Raw genomic sequence first — 20,651 nt, 5'->3', positions numbered from 1 at the left:
ACCTACCTACAAACAAACTAAGTTACAAACAATAATTCCCATATGGTGAATGTTGATCTTGTGCTGAGCCCAATGAGCCCTACATCTAAAAATAGAGTAAGGGTTTTCCTTTAGTGACATCGCTTGACTCACACGTTGAATATGGCGGACAGGAAATGACAAACTGAGGATATGGTGATGCGCTCCTGTCAATCAATATTGGTGGGCGGGGGGACCGCACTCCTACATCAACTTGCGGTCGATCTAAAAAACGCTTAAATTGGTCCACCGTTTTTATGTTTTGTAAATAAAAAAAAAAGGGCTGTGTGTGTTTATATCACCCCAATATGACAGTCTATACTCAATAACTACACACATGTCTGTCCAAACAGCTTGAAAAAAGCTTGAATAATTCACCATAGGTACTCTTCAATATCTGTTGATACTGCTCCTTCAACAGACATTTAACTGACTAAGAAACTTTGCAAGTGTCCATAACCCTTACCTCAACCCTAACCCCAACCTAACAGTCTACTTATAATCTATTGAGAATTAGTTTTCATGTAGATGCAATGTAACTTAAATTCAACAAACAGACAATCAAAATAAAGTGTGACCAAATTTTGTTTTGGCATGACCTTGTAACTGTGAGGTAGCATGATCGCCTCACAGCAAGAAGGTCGCTGGTTCGAGCCATGGCTGGGTCAGTTGACATTTCTGTGTGGAGTTTGCATGTTCTCCCCATGTTGGTGGGGTTTCTTCCAGGTGCTCCGGTTTCCCCCACAGTCCAAAGACATGGGCAATAGGTGAATTGAATATGCTAAATTGGCTTTAGTGTGTGTGTGTGTGTGTGTGTGTGTGTGTGTGAATGCAAGAGTGTATGGGTTCTTCCCAGTGTGCCACGTAAAACATTTGCTCGGTTCATTCCACTGTGGCAAGTTGTTGCAAGTTGCTGCTAAGGGTGGTCCAAGCAGTTAACAACTAATATTTACTCGTTTAATGATCTGAAACATTAAAGTGTGACAAACATGCAAAAAAGGGAAATCATGAAGGGGGCAAACACATTTTCACACTACTGTATGTGTGTATTGCAAATGTACAATATATATATATATATATATGTAATACACAAATATCAAACATCAAAATTAACATTTATTTTGGATGCCATTAATCTTTTCTAGGGCATTACACACTCTTTTTAAATGCATGAATTAACAGCACTTTGACGTTACTTGTGGTTATAGTAGAATAACCTTGATTAGTTTTTTGTAAAAACAGTCCAAGGGCCTCACATACGAGAAAGTCAAGGGTCAAGAGACAGTCAGCCTTGGACAAGGCGGCGAATCTGCCTACAAACACAAACCTCAAGGATGTTGCTAAGTGTGTGTGGAGGGATTCAGAAATCACTGGCCCTCAATAGAGTAAATATTTTTATTAGAAAATTAAATGAGCAATAATTAAATTATTATAAATAAAATTAGCAATAATCTGTTGTGTACTAAGATGAATTAAAATGCTTGAAAAACTTCACATTTTTATAAACAACTTTGACAAACAAGGAAATGAAATGCTTTGTATGCTTCCACAATCAAAAATGGCTGTTTATTCACCATTTTCTCACCCTTAAGTGTTTTCAAACTTGTTTAAGTTTCTTCACTTAAACACAAAATAACGTATTTTGAAGATTGTTGTAAATTGATACACATTGACATTTATATTCAGGGAAAAATACTTTGTAAGACAATAGCAACTGATTTCCAACATTCTTCAAAATAACTTTAAGTTTAGGGTGAGCAAGTGATGAATTCACTCATTCTGGGTGAACAATCCCTTAAATTTGATATATAACCCAAATATGTAAACATTTGCAGTGCAAACCTTGATATAAATATTTTGTAAAAGCCTTGAATTAAATAAAACCATAGCAAATGCAAAGTGTGTCATCTAGCCTTAAGAAGTTTGATGAGTGTGTTGAGCTTCATAGCGGTGTTCAGATCTCCCTGTACTCTCAGTCTGCCGCTGCTGTAGGCTGCAAACGGTTGCAGGCTTCCCTGAAACATGGCCAACAGATCCTGCTCACTCATGCACAGAGAAACATCCGGCTCTCTCTGGAGAACGCCTGCGCCACACGCTCCACGACCTGAACACACACACACAAAGAGAGAAATGCTGAGGCAACATTCAACTGACTCCATGAACCACCTTTTTTTCCTAACGACAATTGAAGCAGAAAATACAAGTAAAAAGTAGACATACAATTATTATGTATTTAGACATAAATACAAGTTGCAGATGTTGCAAGCCAGACTCAAACCCACGTAAGCATCACCACATATCAGCATTTACTAAAGTGTGGCTTTTCACACATGTTTTTTGACTAAAGTAAAAAAAGGATGTAAAAGGCTGAATTTGCACTGGTAAACTTTCCTTTTGCTTTAAATACCACCTTTCTCTTATAATGAAGCTCAGTCTTACCTTGTGTCAGGTCCACATAGTAGCTGCTGGTCTGTCCAGAGTTAGTTGTGATGTGAAAGTGGAAACAGGCTCCCACCTGATGAACCAGCTCTTCTGAGAGAACTGATCTGACTGTTTCTATCAGTTCGTTCACACTGCTTACAGATGAAACCGCATGCAGCTCATCAGAGAAACTCACTGTATCTGAAAGCAAACATAAATGAGGTCCCATTTATTTACTAGTCTAACAACCAATGTACCGATAGCTGATTTTCCATTATTGCACAGTATCATTTTAAGAACAGTCCGGTATGGTTTCAGTTATGTTTCCATGTGAGTCTGATACAGCGGACCATGATTATAAACCATTCTCAGTCCAGAATTCTAGGTACAGTTTGAAAACCGTGCTGGATTGTGCCCGACTGCCTGTTTCAACATAACCGGCTAGGTTAGAGGTGTCAAAATCAGTTCCTGAAGGCCCACAGCCCAACACACGCCCCTGTAGGTTTCAAACAAGTTTGAAAGACTCAATTAGTAAGATCAGGTGTGTTTAATTAGGGTTGGAACTAAACTGTGCAGAGCTGCGGCCATCCAGGAACTGAGTTTGACACCTTTGGGCTAGGTGGAATAGCACTTATTATTATAATAACATTTTATTTTTATTCAATGATGTACAGTTGAAGTCAGAATTATTAGCCCCCCTGAGTTATTAGCCTCCCTGTTTATTTTTTCTCCAATTTCTGTTTAACGGAGAGAAGATTTTTTTTAACACTTTTCTGAACATAATAGTTTTAATAACTCATTTATAATAACTGATTTATTTTATCTTAGCCATAATAACAGTAAATAATATTTGACTAGATATTTATCAAGACACTTCTATACAGCTTAAAGTGACATTTAAAGGCTTAACTAGGTTAGATAGGTTAACTAGGCAGTTTAGGGTAATTAAGCAAGTTATTGTATATTGATGGTTTGTTCTGTAGACTATCGAAAAAAAAATTGCCTAAAGAGGTTAATAATTTTATGCTTAAAATGGTGTTTAAAAAATTCAAAACTGCTTTTATTCTAGTTAAAATAAAACAAATAAGACTTTCTCGAGAACAAAAAATATCATCAGACATACTGTGAAAATGTCTTTGCTCTGTATAACATAATGTAACATAATTTAGGAAATATAAAAAAAAATAAAAAGGGTAAAAAATTTAAAGGGGGGCTAATAATTCTGACTTCAACTGTATATATTAGAAATTAGGAAATATCTGATATCTGAAATTTCTAATCATGTATTATATCTCTACACCAGATCTACACCAAAATGGGAGTAACCTCTTTCTTAACAAGTTTGTGGACATTCAAGCGGTTGCTGTCGTGTGATTTGCATTTGAATATGGGGGTGGAAATTTATAAGGTCAGATAGGACTGACTGTATATCACGTTCGTTTTATACAGATTAGTAATAATAATAATAACAATTCCTTCCATTTACTTTTCTTGACACTCACTCTATACACAATTTCCTCATCTACCCCCAGTGTGCAGCATCAGCCTAGATGACGCAACGGCAGCCATTTTGCGCCAGACCGCACACCACATACCAGCTGATTGGTGGAAAGCAGACAGAGTGATTAAGCCAATTATGATATGAGGATGGTTAGGAGGCCATGATAGACAGAGGCCAGTGGGCAAATTTGGTAGGGTTAGAGTTAAACCTACTCAAAGTACATTCTGGGATTTTTAACGACAACTTCTTATCCGAAAGACAGCGCTCACAGAGCAGTGGAGAGTCCCTTGGACTATACTGGGGCGTTAGGACAAACATAGACCACCCCCTGCTGGCCTCACTAACACCACTTCCGGCAGCCACCTAGCTTTCCCATGTGGTCTCCCATACAAGTACTGACCGGGCGCAGCCCTGCTTAGCTTCAGTGGGCGAGTATGTAAGAGTTGCAAAGAGCTAGCTGTTACAAAAAACATTACAAAACCAAAAACATGTGTTTTTAAGCACAGTTGGTTTGTTTATAATTAGGGATTTCGAGCTTTGTGCAGATATATTTCTCATGCATGTGAGGGATGTATTCACTAAGATTCCAGTGCTTTCGCTGACTCCAGAGGATTCACAACAATGAAGCTTCAAAAACTATTGGAAATACAAATATCTAGACTGAGCCCCTTCCCTAGAGAATCGTCAGTCTCATATCAATAACATCTGAATCAAATCTGTGCTCATCGAATTGAGAAACAAATCGTAATAAAATCAAAATGGGTTGAATTGAAAGCTTATGCATGGAATATTGCCGAATATGCTTAGGACTCGTCTGTAAATACGTGGTTCCCAAAGTGAGGGTCGAGACCCCCCAGGGGGTTACAAGACAATGATGGGGGGTTGCTTGAAGATTTCGAAAAAATAAAATACATTTTTATTAAACTACTAAAATTACCATATTTTATCCATAACCTACAGAAGAGGCCATATCTCTTCTATATTTGGGACCCCTGGGGTAATTATGTAATTATAAAGACAAAGCACATTGATTTTAAGGCACTAGGTTAAACTTTCTGACATCTTTACAGCACTCATGTACAGTAAACATAAATAGAGGCCACAACTGAACATGGAGGATGGTCTCTGAGTGGCGTTCTTCAAAATTAAAGGATAAACAGACTTAAGCCTATTGGTACATGTGCGCTGGTGTGTAGGGTTTTTATATTTATAAACACCTCAGAGGATATTGGGGGTCATGACTCACAAGTCACTGGGATTGTAATTTTGGGGGTGATGGGCTGAAAAGTTTGAACCCCTGCTGTAGATCACCTTGAGTGCATTGAGATGCAGTCGTCTGGCTCAGGAAATGCATTGCAAGCTGCTGAATGGGTCCAGTGAGACCTTCCAGTCCCGGAACGGAGGGAGGCATAATGAGGGGACCTGAGTGACCGCCGTCTGGTTCTCGGACTACACCCTCCAGAATCAGCTCCACACGGTCCACCTCTAGCCCCCACGGCTTCGTCATCTCATTCATGTCCATCTGAAACACACAACAATTACAGATACAGTACTGTACAGTACAAATGTCTTGGAACTTTTCATTTTTAATATGGTTTTAATAGTGGTCTCTTGATGACTGTGAAGGTCATCAGTTCACCGAATTCACTGCTGTTTACTGAGTGTAACCACAAGTACAGGGACACTGGAGTGTTTTAGTCACGTCGATCAGCTGGTTTGTCTATAAGCTGTCATACGAGCGATCCGCGGCTTTGAAATGCTCAAGTGTCTCTGTATTTTCCTAGTAAACAGCGGTGAGTTTGGTGTACTGATGACCTTCATGAAAAGTCACAGTCATTTCTGTTGAGCAAGTGAACAAAATGGCAAATCAGCGCTGTTTAAAAACGTGCTCAAATGTTAGCAGGAAATGGACATTTTTTAAATTTCAGTATCGAATGGTACTGAATTCCAGTATCATGCAACCCAAGCTCATAGCAGCATTTATTTAATCCAAAAGACAGCAAATAACTGCGATGTTGTTAATAATAAAATAAATTTACCAGTAACATTTTTATATTTAAATATATCTTCAAAGTGAATTTTTCCTCATCATTTCTCTAGTTTCACATAATCATCAGAAATAATCATGAAAAATTTCTCATTATCATTGTTAAAAATTATTATTATAACACTGATTTAAAACAAGAACTGAATGAATTAATGAATTGAATTTGGACATCTGCAACCCTCACATGGTCGCCCACTGAAGCTAATTAGGGCTGCACCCAGTCAGAACCTGGATGGGAGACCACATTGCTGCAGGAAGTGATTCTAGTGAGACCAGCATTGGGCACTCAACCTGTGGTCTGTTTCGGTCCTAAGGCCCCAGTATATTGATGGCGACTATACCGTGAGCGTTGTCTTTCATAGAGACGTTAAACCGAGGTCCTGACTCTCTGTGGTGATTAAAAATCCCAGGATGTTATTCGAAAAAGAGTAGGGGTTTAATCACGGCATCCTGGCCAAATTTGCCCACTGGCCTCGGTCTATCATGGCCTCAAACCATTCCCATATCAAAATTGGCTTCGTCTCTTCATTGGCTTCGTCTCCTATCCACCAATCAGCTAGTGTGTGGTGTGGCACAATATGGCTGCCGTCGCAGTAATATGCAGATGGATGCTGTTCACAGTTGGTGGATAAGGAGAATCCCACCAATGTGTAAAGTGCTTTAAGTGTCTAGAAAAGCGCTATATTTACATTTACATTTAGTCATTTAGCAGATGCTTTTATCCAAAGCGACTTACAAATGAGGCTATATACATATAAGAAATTATTATTATTATTAACAATATTATTATCTGATTTGATAGCCACTCTTAATATTATTACTGATTTTATTGTAATTTTGATCAAATAATTGCAGTTTAAATGGAAAAAAAATAATGTACTTATGTGTTTTATGTTTTAATAGCAAAATATGTCATTATATAATTTCAGGTTTATTCTGTAAACACATTTCTTCCCAATCTAAAATTAAAACATCCCTTCTAATGGTTGTGCATGAAAAATAAAGAAGCAGCGTTTTCAGACATATTTTTATCAGTTTATTTAAAACACAATATTCAAGGATTAACCTGCGAAGAGTTAATAAATTAATATTTGGAATGAAAATAACTGAAAACTTTTCTTATTTTGGACAATTATCATTTTCTACGTCTAAATGGAAACATCTCTATTTTCATTTCAAAAGAAATCAGACCTTTGTAGAAAAAAAAAGAAATGCACAAAAAATAAAACTATAATTTACTCAAACTTCCTCATAAATTCAGTAAATCCACTTGAGAACCATCACTGTACCAACCATCGAATCAACCTCTTAACTGTTTTAAGATGTATTAAATATCTATAATAAGCATTACTTTATAATATTATAAATAATAAATAAATACTAATCTTGGAAAAAAAAAAGTCATATTTGTTATGCGTCTCTCACCCCGAGATGTTCCCCCAGTTTGAGTCTGTCGGTCTGGATCTCCCTCAGGCTCTTCTTGCTCAGGCTGGTCATCATGGCGTTCTGTGCTGTGAGACGAGTGGAAGAGTTCAGATCCTGCACTGCCACCACTGACATCACTGGACTCCAGATCCGGAACTGAATATCTGCTCCAACCGACACCAGACCGCCATCTTTAGTGCATACCTTTGGCCAGAAAACTCGGTTACAGGGAAAGGGAAAACATTCAGCAGGAAAACCAGAGCGAGTGCTGTGGTGCTCCACATTTGGTGTGAATCAAGCATAAGCATATTTCTTTCAAGCAGTGGGGCTGGGCAATTAATTAAAGGCAAATTTCATGTGCATTTCATCAGTAAAGCCAGTTCTATTAAACCTCCAGCATGTGTTTTCATACGGACCAGCATTTACTATCGAGTCGTACTAGTTTAATCAAACACTAATGAATTCAACATGATTATACTGTGTTAATAAGTTGGTTATACCACACAGCTATCATATACCACACATAATAACATGTTTTTACTCCAAACTCAATTCATAACTTTAGTCGAGCGTATAAAATAAATCCTTCTGTCAGCACGATAGCCCAGTAGCTAGTGTAATGACATAAGGTGCTGCATGCTCCGGTCATTCAGAGTTCGAATACGGGCTCGTGGACCTTTCCTGAACCTACCCCTTTCTCTCTCCCACTTTACTTGCTGTCAACCTACTGTCCTTTCGAATAAAGTTAAAAATGACAAAAATAATTCTTGTGAGATGGTTCCCTGCTTATATAATTGTTAGTCATGTTGAATCAATGGAAGTAGCTAAATCTTTTGTTCAGTCAGTAACGCTGTGGGATTTTTCTGGGTTGCTTCTTTGTGGGTAGGGTTTTGCAGCTAGACGATAGTACCCTGTATCGACAATAGACAGATATCGCTGATAGCTGAGACTTATGACAATTTTAAAGACAATATTTAGCTTGTTTGTAGACCCATTACATGTTTTACTTAAATTATTGAATAAAATAAATAGTATTATTATTTGTAATCTTCATCATTAATATTAAAGGAACCACAAATAATTTGACAACTTCAGATGTTTACATCAACGTTACTTGACCAGCTCTCTTGCGTGCATGCTCTCTTTCTCACTCAGCAGTTGTTAAATCGTGCACTGCACTTGAGAGCACAGCTACATCTCACAGCAAATTAGTTTGCAACTTTGATGCATAAAAATAATAGGCTAAATAACAAAACTGGATTGAGGGTGCTTTCAGACCTACACTTTTGTTTCGGAACGTATCTCGTTTGCCCAGATAGCACGGTTCGATTAGCATATGTTAACAGGGCAATCGCGCTCTGTTCCGCGCCAAAGTAATCGCTCCGAGATCGCTTGAATGAGGTGGTCTCGGCTCGATTGAAACGAACCCTGGAGCGGTTCGATTGCAGTGGGAAAGCCATCCGATCCGAGCGCGGTTATATCACAGTGTTTTATGGATATGTAATAGGCTTACGGCTATATGAATAGAGAATTATGAGCAGGGCGGGAAGTTTCGCGAGTCTCCGGATGCCCGCAAACGAGTGATGATCTCCCGGTAATCTCGCGTCTCCCTCCCGGTCCTCAAATAGGCATCGTCTCCTCAGACACGTTGCGCGCGCATCCTGTCAATCACCACCAAACCACCACCTCTCCTGACAGCTTACAGCGGGGCGCTGCAAAATAAACCCTGACACTCTGACCAATGTGAGGATAGTTTACTCGCACGTGATTTGTTTTAGCTCTTTTGGTCCGATTAGAAGCTTTGCAGTGTGAAAGCGAACCGCTCCAAGAGCAAAGAGCAACAATGTAACATTTGTAATCTCTGTTTCGGAACAACTGAATCGATTTACAGGTGTGAAAGCACCCTTAATTAACAAACAAGTTAAATAAAGCTATTTGTAAAAATTGAAACAAATGAAAAAGAAAATGAAGAAACTATGCTGAAATGTTCTGGAATACACAATTATTGGTCATTTGAAACAGCACTCTTGCAAGTTTCTCTCTTGCTATATTTATCTATTATTTATTTATTATTAAGTTATTAATCTTTCATTTATATCCATTATTAAAAGCCTTTTACGTTTTAAGGTGGTATATGGCCTATTTTTTCAGTGCATGCTTTGACTGCTTATTTAAATACATGGAATATGTGTGTCTTATTTGTGTTTAACTCAATGGAATGATAAACACAAACATGCGCATTGGTAATTTTAAACTGCTAAGCCTTTATTTATTTATAGCAGTGGTTCTCAAACTTTTTTCATTAAGTACCACCTCAGAAAAAAATTCTCTCCAAGTACCACCAAAATGAGCAGTATTGAAATACAGTAGCGTGATAGGCCCAGTAAAGCAGTTTCAACTCTGCACAGCTAAAAAAAACGTGGCAAATTACCTCAGAAATATAGGCTATAAGTCATATATGGCATATTATATACATAATTTTTGATAAATTTTGAAATATATGTAGCATGTTAATGACATATTTCATTCCTCCGCGTACCACTAGAAGGAAGCCCACGTACCACTAGTGGTACACGTACCACAGTTTTAAAACCACTGATTTATAGGCTATGCATGTAGATTTTATTAGTTTATTTAAACTAGCCTATATACATTAAACTAAATTACAACCTGCATTTTGCCATTCGTTTTGGCTTTAAGGAATTATTGAACAGATTATTAATAACTAATTAAAGAAAATTTTACTGAGCTCAGTGAAGTTTCATATGTAGGCCTACAGTCAAAAAATAGCCAGTCTAAAATGAAACTATTTCTCTTATTAGAAAACAATAAACACATATCCCAAAGCGCAACATTGTGTTAGATTTTAGCAAACACAAATGTGACAGTTTGATGACTTTTGTGATGATGATCAGACCTGAAACCACGTCGCACTCGCGACGAGTCTGCGGTCGGCAAGTCCTTCCGTCTGAAAGGACCTTAATGTGTCGATGTTTCTCCCGTCGTAAATAAATAGCATTTCATTTGCCTTTAATCCAATTATATTAGATCCATTTTGCGGCATTCCCACTGATAATGGCATGGACAAGAAGTCACCATCTTGTCCCGTGCCGCACTGTTGCATCGAGTTTGAAATAAATTATTTTGCCTATTTAGCTGTATGAGAACAGTAATTTGCATTGGTTTGAATTATTTTTCAAGATAAAGTAGATTATTAAATAAGTAAAAATAAATAAATAAAACAGGCAAAAGGTAAATACCTTTAGAAATGGTTAAATAAATAAACAAATAAGTAAACATAACACTATTGTGCCCCTATGCGATAGTATTGTGTATCGCGATCTCACAGGGGGACGATATGGCAATCTGAAAAGTACATTGCCCAACACTATTTGTGTGTATTCAGAGGTACCGCGTGATATCACCCTCAGGCCTTTAGAGGAGATTTACTAGATAATATCGTGCCTCCCTGAAACAATGTGCGTGACAATCGCAGCTTTGCTTGACCTTGTTTGCAATTTAATTTCGATTAATCGCCCAGCCCTACCAAGCAGTCATACTATGCACTATAAGTTTTAATTTCATCCAAACTGTAATGGTGCAGGACTTTATTGTACCTTGCAGGGAGGGATGTTAAAAGCTCTGGTCCGCAGGTCAACTCTCTGCCACTGATCAATGAAGGGCAGGATCAGAACCACTCCTGGACCTTTAGGAGGACGGATCCGGCCCAGGCGGAACACAACTACCCTCTCATAGTTTGGTACAACCTGAAAAAAAAAAGTGGCCATTTAATTTGTGCTTAACAAAGAAGATCAGAACAGTTCTAATAATGTACTTAGAACTAACCTTAAGAACAAACCATCCAGATATGGGAAAAGTAACAAAGGTAAACAAGAAAACCAAAAATGTTACGATCAAGTTGCAAAGCCAAGATAACAATCCTTGAGATTTATCTGAAATGAAAAACACAGAAATATCGCAATTAAGCATGTAAATCGTTAAATTGTGTATGTTCTTTGCATTTTTATTTATTTAGAATATAACATTTGTTAAATTTATATACACGTATATAATAAGTTGAAGCAGTGTTTCCAATTTACAGAAATGACATCAGTCAACTATACTAAAAGATTCAATAAGAGTTAGCCACTGATATGTACTTAACCAAATACTAATCAAAAATTTTGTACCATCTCATATTCTGTATAATGTTAGTTGGGCACTGTAACTTATAATTACAGAATTATTAACACTGTAATTTGTGCATTATTATCCCAAAAAAATTAAACTCTGTCATTAGAAAATGTTTGGCTTTTGACTTTAGCTAAGCTGTTCTAAAACATGACATACTGTACAAATTAATATACATGTAAATGTATTAAGTTCCAAATTATTATGCAAATCGGATTTAAGTGTCATCATTTTTTTTTGGGGGGGGGGGGGGGGTTTAATCAAAATCAGGGGTGGTAACTTATTGTCTGACAGTGCTATTTGGATCACTGAAATCAATCTCTGACACCTGAGATAATTAGAGTAATATATTGTATATAAATAACTAAATATTCTTTTTACACTGCTATTACATTTGATATAAGTTATAATACAGTGTTTTACTACTTTAACTTCATATTTACACAATCAATATGTGCACTGTAATACTGACAACTACTAGTGAATACCTGTGTAGTCGTTTTGATGGACTTTAGGCACATAATCAAAAGAGTGTCCTCTGTGATCATGATGACTGTTATTAAATGGAGAATGAGATGAAAACAGTCCAGGAGTTTCACCATAACCGCTCTCTCCCTGCGACAGACACTGATATTCATAACCCGAAGATTTCCCGAATAGACTCATGCCTGGACTGGATATATCGTGCTTTCCCGTGAGGAATATAATCCTATATTCATGTGGAAAAACGCTATTTTGAGCTCAATTCATGCCAGGAGAGTCAAAACAAAATGCACTTCCGCGTTTTGCGTCGCATAAACTTACGTCATTTGATTGAACTAAAACGAGTCAAATGGCGCCCTCTTAAGTAAAGGAGGTCACCTGCATAGTGGTTGGAGGGTTGTAAAGGAATATTTCACCAAAAAAATGAAAATTTACTTACTGTCAGTGGTGTAACAAATACAAATACTCAAACTACTGTATTTCAGTAGTTTTTCTAAGGAATCATAGTTTTCTAAGTAGTTTTAAAAATGCACTTTTACCTTTCCTTGAGTACATTTTTACTGCAGTATCGTTACTCCACTACTTACCTTCAACATGCAGTGACTACTTATATAGGGATAAGAAAAATCAGTCCTGTGATTCCTGTCTAATCAAATCACACATAAAAGATAAATCGCATGAACTACCTTAAGAAAGACATTGGACAATTTAGTACTTTGGAAGCACTAAAAGTGTCCAAGAAGATGTCCCAAATCTTTACATGGATTGATCCAGAGACTGTTGAGATGCATGTCACTGGTGAGAAGATGACGTATGATACGTTTACTATATGATGACCGAAGTGGCCTCAAAGGCAGGCACAGGATGTCAACATACCGTCAGATTGACATTGTACCCCAGCGTCGTGGGGATGTTATTTTTTGTTTGAAAATGAAAATCGAGTTGACGTCAGAACCTAATGTCAGTTCGACGTCAATGTCCCAACCTAAAAATCAACCAAATGCCAACGTCTAATGACATACTGTAACAGCTTGACGTTGTGTGGACGTTACCAATATGACATCTATCAGATATTGGATTTTGGTTGTCATACCTGACAAATAAATGTAAGTATTTGAGGTCAATATGACGTTGGTTTAAGATGTTGGTTCCGTGTTGATATTTGTTACCTTCTAACACGACTTAAAATCAACCAAATATTAACGTCAATTGACATCTTTATTAGACATAAAAATAACATTGTCCTTAGATGCTGTCTAGACATTTAATTTTGGTCACTTGACATCACAACCTAAATCAAACCTAATATTAACGTCTTATGACGTTGTGTACCTGCTGGGCAATAACTCGATGCACTATTATGTTTACAGACACATGCACAAATTACAATGAAATTCATCAGCTTTTACAGCGTAATATTTACTACTCGTTTTACTCTGGAAAGCTCTACTTTTTACTCATACTTTGAGTTATATTTACAACAGATACTTTTACTTTACTTGCACTACATTTTTTGTAATGGTACTTTTACATGAGTATAATCTTTCAGTAGGCTACTCTTTCCACCACTTTTTTTAATTTTTGGGTGCACATACCCAAAATGGGCCAAAATGAATATTCTGCGATGAGCCTCCACAGAGATTTTCTTATTAACCTGACATGAAAAGCATTGTGTTATAAAGTATAATGACTTCCTTAAACACCGCATCCAATCATATAAGGGCATAAATGTCATCGCCAGCATTTTATAACAGTCTTCTGGACTTTCGACTCACATAGGCTATCGCACAAGTGAAGTGACAACAAAAAAAGAGTCTGCAACATAAAGACATAATGTAAAGTGAATATTTTAAAGATATATTTAGAATAGATGTTTCAACTATATCAACATCCATAGAATAAAATAAAAAAACAGCCTCATGGTCTTCTTTCATGTAGTTTATTGGCAGACCGGAAGTGTTAGCATTAGCCGTTATGCCTTTTTGGCTAAAGCTGTGCTCCTTGTCACCTTTTTTCCTTGCCCTTCACTTAATTGTTCTATTTTCAGTTCCTTTATTCTGACGAACACAAGGCAATGCCAATGACTTCCTTGGTAATTTATTCATTCATTCATTTTCTTGTCGGCTTAGTCCCTTTATTAATCCGGAGTCGCCACAGCGGAATGAACCGCCAACTTATCCAGCAAGTTTTTACACAGCAACTTCCAGCCAAAACCCATCTCTGGGAATCATCCACACACACATTCACACACACACTCATACACTACGGACAATTTAGCCTACTCAATTCACCTGTACGGCATGTCTTTGGACTGTGAGGGAAACCGGAGCACATGGAAACAGGAATCTCACGCGAAGGCAGGGAGAACATGCAAATTCCACACAGAATTGTCAACTGAGCTGAAGATCGAACCAGCAACCCAGCGACCTTCTTGGTGTGAGGTGACAGCACTACCTACTGCACCACTGCATTGCCATGGTATTTTATTTTTATCTCTAATATTATAAGCTATGGTATAGCCCATAGGTGTCAAACTCAGTTCCAAAAGGGCCGCAGCTCTGCACAGTTTAGTTCCAACCTTAATTAAACACACCTGATCAAACTAATTGAGTCCTTCAGGCTTATTTGAAACCTACAGGTAAGTGTGTTGGAGCAGGGTTGGAACTAAACTGTGCAGGGCTTCGGCCCTCCAGGAATTGAGTTTGACACCCCTGATATAGCCTATTAAAAAATATTTTGTGTTCAGTGGAAAAAAGAAGTTCATAAAGGGTGATTGGAGATCACATGAAGGAGAGTAATGGTGAGGAAATTTTTATTTGAAGGGTAACTCCTTTAAAAATTATCATTAAAATGATTATTATTATTTATGAAAATGGAAAATGATATTATTTTCTGTGTCAAGCAAAATACATATTCTTAAAATGTGCATTAGGGTACTTAAATGGTTCACAGTGAGAAAAACTGTTTGATAGCTAGCTGGATGGATGGATGGATGGATGAATAGATAGATAGATAGATAGATAGATAGATAGATAGATAGATAGATAGATAGATAGATAGATAGATAGATAGATAGATAGATAGATAGATAGATAGATAGATAGATAAAACAATACAAAAATAACCAATAATACATTTTATTTCTTACAAGTCCTACAAATATGAGGCATATCTTTCAACTTTTACCAAAAGTGCCCTCTTTAAGAAGGGTGTTTGTTTATCAATCCTTTCAGATGTTGATATCAAACTGATCATCAAACATATTCTAAGTAAACTTGCATTATAATGCGCTTGGAAGGCATTTTTCTCAAAATGAAATACATAAACAGGCTGTGCCAAGTATCTGAGATTCCACATAATGGAGATGCATAGACTTATGGGCAATATTACAGATATTAAAAAAAATCTCTACAGTAGGACAAATAAAAATAGATGACACATAATGAGACAAAATAAGCAACCTATGCAAAAATAATAAAAAAGCATATATACATGTGTGTTTATCGTAGCATTCACACAGATAAAAAGCATAGCAACTAGCATGGCAGTAAAGCAAAGCCCCTGAATTCAAGAGGTTTTCATTCCTCTAAACAAGTCTTTCAGAAAAAGCTCCTCAGTTTTTGAACATGTCACACAAGAGTTTCTCCATGGGTGTGTTCCCGATTGTTCTCTGGAAAAAAAGATGCTCGATTCGCTCTGAGCTCACAAAGTGAAGGGAGGGAAGGAGAAGTAATAGTCTCCCAAACCTAAGAAAAACATAATCTGTGTTAGTTCAACCTTCTCTCATGAATAGTGTTGACTTCCTAATGCAAATGTGTGTATATTCACTCACCTGGCAACTTGACTGGGGTAAAGTGTGTGAATATGTTGAGCAAGCAGTACTTGGGACTGATCTTGTAGGTTCTCTACCTGTTCGGGGTCTTTAAGTCCTCGTGTTTCTGTAACAGAATAACTTAATTAAAATAATATCTATTCCAGGCTAGTTTAGCCATGTACTGGATGCCATCACTTATGCCCCCTTGTGGTAAAAAGAAGCCAAAATGTACCTGGTTTGAACAAAACAATGGCTTTCAAGCAGGCAAACTCGGTTGGATCCACTTGCAAGGGCTTGAACCGGCTAAACACCTCTTGCAGAACCCTCACATCTGAGGCAGAGGGGCTTCCCTTTCCCTGTCCTGTGGGTGAGAGGTCAGGCAGAGACAGCAGAGGGCAGTTGTCCAGAGGTAGAGACCACTGAATTGCACATAGAAGAAACAGCTCGCTCCATGCTTCCTCAAGCAGAATCACCTATAATCATAAAGGACGTCGGGTTAAAAATTGCTAAGACCATTACAACAATATTTCATATTTTTAAACAGCAAAACAGCCAAAAACAATACTTTCTTTGTCTATTCTATACTGCATATTTAGACACTCATCCGGAGTTTAACAGTGTAGGGGATGTTAGCAGAGTAGGGGATGTTAGTACATCTGAGTCTCTCACCTGGTCTCTGAAAGGTAGATGTGAAAATACTGGCAGGTTCTTGGCCCATTTAACAGACATAAAGAGAAGACGAGCTGAGGTCTCATATACACTCTCGGGTTCACGTGAGGGGTAGAGAGCGCTGCCGTACATCGGAGAACTCCTTTCAGGTTCATTACTGGTCACATCAATGTTCTCATCCACTGTAAACACAGATACATACAAAATATTCAATTGATGAACTGTGGATAAAGAGTTTTGAGAATGATAAAAAAGGTCGGCTCAGACCAGCATTAACATCCTTTTCAGTTGATTTAAGCCCTTTTAATGTTAGTCAAGGACATTGCTTTTCAATTCTGGCCCTTAAGACTCCCAGTACTGCACATTTCGTTTGTCGCTCTTATTTGTCACACAAGGATCAGTTCATGGGAGATCCCTTCTAATGAGCTAAATCAGGTGCATCGAATGAAGAAGAAATACAAAATGTGCAGTACTGGGAGTCTCAAGGGCCAGAATTGAAAATCTACTATAGGTCTAATCTAATCTACTACCGATCTAATATAGGTAGCCAATCATTTCCATGAAACACTTTCAGGGTAAATTTTAATAACTGAAAGGTACATCCTCATTTCTGAGAGGGATCAAGTTAAACAACCTAACAAGGAAATTTCGCTACCCTGGTTCATCACTACCTATTTATGAACTGCCAAAAAACTAGGATAGAACCTTAAAAGCTATAGCATTGTGCCATATCTACCACTCAAGAGTAAATATCAGTAGTAGCATTTACAGTACCCTTACTCTGAAAGTAAGTTGTCTACTTAAAAGTATTACCCCAGCTGATGTACTCCTAAAGTAGAGCTGCCCAGTCTTGTTTCAGAGGACCTGCAAAGCTTAGTTCCAATCCTATTCCAACACACCTGTCTATAAATGTAAAGTGCCCCTTAAGATGAGCTGATTAAATGTGTTTGATCAGAATTGTAGTTGGGATTTTTCAGAAAGGTAGAGCTCCAAGAAAACCTTTGAGCATCTAAGGTACTATAAAAGGTACTATAAAAAAATACCTTTGAGCATCTAAGGTACTATAAAGATAGGTGGGTGTGATTTTGCCAAGTAGGATGCGATCCTGGATAAACATTTAAGTTGATCCTGGAACATCATTCTGGTTGAAAATGTAATCCATACCTAATCCCTACACCTAAACCTAACTCTAACTGTAAATTATTCCCAAAATAAGGGGGGGATTAATAGTAACAATAATAACTTTAAGCCTAAACTTAAAAAAATTGTAAACTTGTCTGATTGGAATGTTGTTCCGGTTTAAGGTTAGTGTAATTCATAGTTGCTGAAATTACACTAATTGTAAAGATATAACTCATTATAACTCATTTTTACTAACAAAACTTTGCTGGTAATGCTGGTTGACCAATGGTCATGTTCCTCACCATCCTCTGGTTCCAGCTTTGCGCAAGTCTCAGCTGTCATCAGACTGGCCATAAAGCGGTGTCCATTTTTGGGACTGTTGGAGTGTTGGCTACCATCTGTGGAGCTGATGCTGGAGCTGATGGAGGAGCCCAGCAGTGGGCGGCTGATGACAGAGCAGGTGGATGAGGAGGTGGGCTCCAAGGTTGTGGCGAGGTGCTCCTTGTCCTTGTCCACATCCAATGCATCTAATCTGACTTGTGCAGTGCTGCGGGGCTGACGTTCATTCTGAACAGCTGAGAAGATTGAACGGAACGGTTAAGAAAGTGAAGACAATAAGGGCAGAAACTACAAGAAACACTACAAGAAGTTGACTCACCATCCTTGTTCATTCCAGCTTGAAGGCATTTCTTTAAGCGACAGGCCTGGCACTGATTTCGATGGGCTTTATCCACAGGACACATGCCTGTACCAGCCTGACATCTGCAATTGTTCAATAACAAAATATTAATTTATTGCACAGAATTTTCTACCTTGCTTCTAACTTTGAATACGCAAGTTGTTTTCTCACCTGTAGATGAGTCTGCGCCTCACACTGCGCTTGAAAAAGCCACTGCAACCGTTGCAAGCGTATATTCCATAGTGTTTCCCACTGCTGGTGTCAGAACACACTTTACAAAGAAGTCCCGTGTTCAGGACCTTTCCAGGAGCTGGGCTTTTACCTAGAGGAACACAAGAAACAATTTTTGTTTTACTACCAATCCAATGATTAGAATCTGATAATCACCAGACTTAATATGTCACCCTATGCTGTCTGAAACTTTTAAAAGTGATTTACAAGTAAATTTACAAGTTGCTCACCGTCTTGGCTGTCATCTGTGGAGTTGCTTCTGGAAGATTCTGTTGGTGATGAAAACGGTACCATGGACATTTCTGACATCGGATCCTCCATTGAAGGTGGTGTAAAAGTTTACGCAGACTCTTCCTGAAGTGCACCCTCAAAAGTTTTGAGGCTAGAATATGTGTCCCAGATAGGTTAACTAGAATCCTAGAGGGTCCTCAAAGAGATCCGTCACTCCTTGTTAGATGTTTCTTCAAGATCCTTTAGTCTCTATCCTGATGGTCCGCTCTTGACTCTGGGTATCTCTGTCCTGCAGAACTTCTTGTCTGTAGCTTTTGTAAAGTGCAGGGAGGTTTGTCACCTCCTCCTGGTATGTCTAGCGATGCCGGACAGTGAGTGACTCTGAGGCTACTGTGGGCTCCCTAAAGGAAGACAAAGGGATTAGCAGCAAGCGCTGTGTAAGCAAGTGCCTATTTGTCATCCTCTTAATCTTTACTGTCCATCTAGGGGTGGATCAATCAGTCACACTCAGTGTAAGCTCCATCCACAACTGTGTGGAGAGAAGTGAATAAACAAAAGGATTGAGGTTGAGTCATAACTCTCCATCTATCTCTGTCTCTTTTGCTCTTGTTTCTTCTCTTTTGAAAATTTCTGTCTTAATTGATGAGTCAAGATTTTAGTTAGCACTGCACCACCTTTTCCGTGTGGTTTTATAACTTGGCTACTGGTAAGTGTTTTATTAATTTGGGGAATCAATATTAATTTCATGGGTCAACACCCATTTTGGTTATGGTAAGTGATCCAAAAGGGCACTGCTCACTTTGAACCACACATGACACAAGATATGAAGAAATGCTAACATCAGATTTACATTTTTTATGTGTAACTATCTCTTCAAATCAAAATGTATCATATTACTTTTCGATAAAGCACAGATTGTAAGGGACATCTGCTAGGGGATTCTTCCCAAAAGTTTTGTAGTATTTCATCATTCTTTAATCCTTAACTGTCCAGAAGTAACGATGAGGCAATGCTAATCTCTACTGGCTCCAGTTAGTCAAATCTGCTGGATTTAAATCTTATTCAAAAAAATATGTCCAGCAGTGTGTCCAACAGTGGTTGACTGTGGCATGTTTACTACACATATGCTACAATTTTTTCACAAAATATTTCTTTAGCATCATAATTTAAGTTAAAGTTTATATCAACATATAAGAGTGTATTTTAGACACAATAATAAAGCTTTTAAATAATTTTATGGCAGTTTCTAACGCTATGAAGTTTAGTAACAACTATAAAAACTACACTAAATATTAGTATTTACTTTTGTCAACCTAATTGCATTTGAATGTTCATGCTTTTATTTTATTATTATCCTTGTAATTTCAACAAACAATCAATTAACATTTTCGCTTCAACTTAAAAATTAACAAATTTAATAAACTATTTTTTATTTAAAAATTAAGAATGTAGACAATATATTTTACAGTAATTAAATTATAAATCTGTAAATAAACAATTTTCCATATTTTGTGATTCATGGGTTTTATGTATGTTTATGAATTGCATTATGGAACCTTGAACATTCCTTCAACAACGTTTGATGTTGAAAAGTTTTTAAAAGTAATTGACACGTTTTTAATTCAATTAAAGTGATATATTGTTTGGTTTGGTGGTGTAATTTATGGTACAAACACCTGGTAATAAACTGCAAGTAGTTTTTCTGTTATTTTACATATTTGGTTATTATTTCAAACTACTAAAATGTCAATAAAAGTCACTATGTTAAACTGCAGAGTTAAATATCCAACTATAAAAGTAAAAAAAAAAGTTTAAATTG

The 20,651-nt window shown here is 37.4% G+C and overlaps 2 protein-coding genes across 3 annotated transcripts; both read right to left on the bottom strand.

Annotated features, from left to right (window-relative positions):
- Positions 1–1,399: 1,399 nt before the first annotated feature.
- Positions 1,400–12,405, bottom strand: stoml1 (stomatin (EPB72)-like 1). The gene is given in 7 exon segments (NM_001110032.1): positions 1,400–2,122; positions 2,458–2,640; positions 5,252–5,462; positions 7,413–7,616; positions 11,030–11,179; positions 11,259–11,365; positions 12,092–12,405. Coding segments are annotated over 7 exon segments (1,233 nt in total). The 5' UTR covers positions 12,270–12,405; the 3' UTR covers positions 1,400–1,922.
- Positions 12,406–15,207: 2,802 nt separating this feature from the next.
- On the bottom strand, positions 15,208–19,209 carry nr2e3 (nuclear receptor subfamily 2, group E, member 3). Of its 2 annotated transcripts, XR_011008702.1 has the most exons (9): positions 18,832–19,209; positions 18,542–18,692; positions 18,350–18,453; positions 17,994–18,266; positions 16,570–16,751; positions 16,133–16,373; positions 15,919–16,024; positions 15,526–15,832; positions 15,208–15,492 (listed from the first exon to the last, which is right to left on the bottom strand). XR_011008702.1 is itself a non-coding variant. In NM_001007368.2 (8 exons), exons 1-8 carry the CDS (start codon positions 18,920–18,922, stop codon positions 15,700–15,702), a joined length of 1,281 nt encoding a protein of 426 aa, NP_001007369.2. In that variant the 5' UTR covers positions 18,923–19,209; the 3' UTR covers positions 15,210–15,699. The 2 variants fall into 2 exon arrangements, 1 of the variants encoding a protein (NP_001007369.2); NM_001007368.2 differs by having other exon boundaries at positions 15,210–15,832.
- Positions 19,210–20,651: the final 1,442 nt, after the last annotated feature.

The sequence above is a fragment of the Danio rerio genome, chromosome 25 (assembly GCF_049306965.1).
Source record: "Danio rerio strain Tuebingen ecotype United States chromosome 25, GRCz12tu, whole genome shotgun sequence".
NCBI classification, from domain to species: Eukaryota; Metazoa; Chordata; class Actinopteri; order Cypriniformes; family Danionidae; genus Danio; species Danio rerio.
The sequence above is the reverse complement of the archived record's forward strand: the minus strand, read 5'-3'. Positions and strand labels throughout refer to the sequence as shown.

Excerpts from the sequence above, each read along its gene's own strand:
- nr2e3 (NM_001007368.2), bottom strand. The coding sequence starts at position 18,922 with ATGGAGGATCCGATGTCAGAAATGTCCATGGTACCGTTTTCATCACCA. Across the intron at positions 18,693-18,831 it reads CACAGATGACAGCCAAGACG|GTAAAAGCCCAGCTCCTGGA; the intron begins GTGAGCAACTTG and ends GTGTTCCTCTAG. Across the intron at positions 16,374-16,569 it reads ATCTACCTTTCAGAGACCAG|GTGATTCTGCTTGAGGAAGC; the intron begins GTGAGAGACTCA and ends TTATGATTATAG.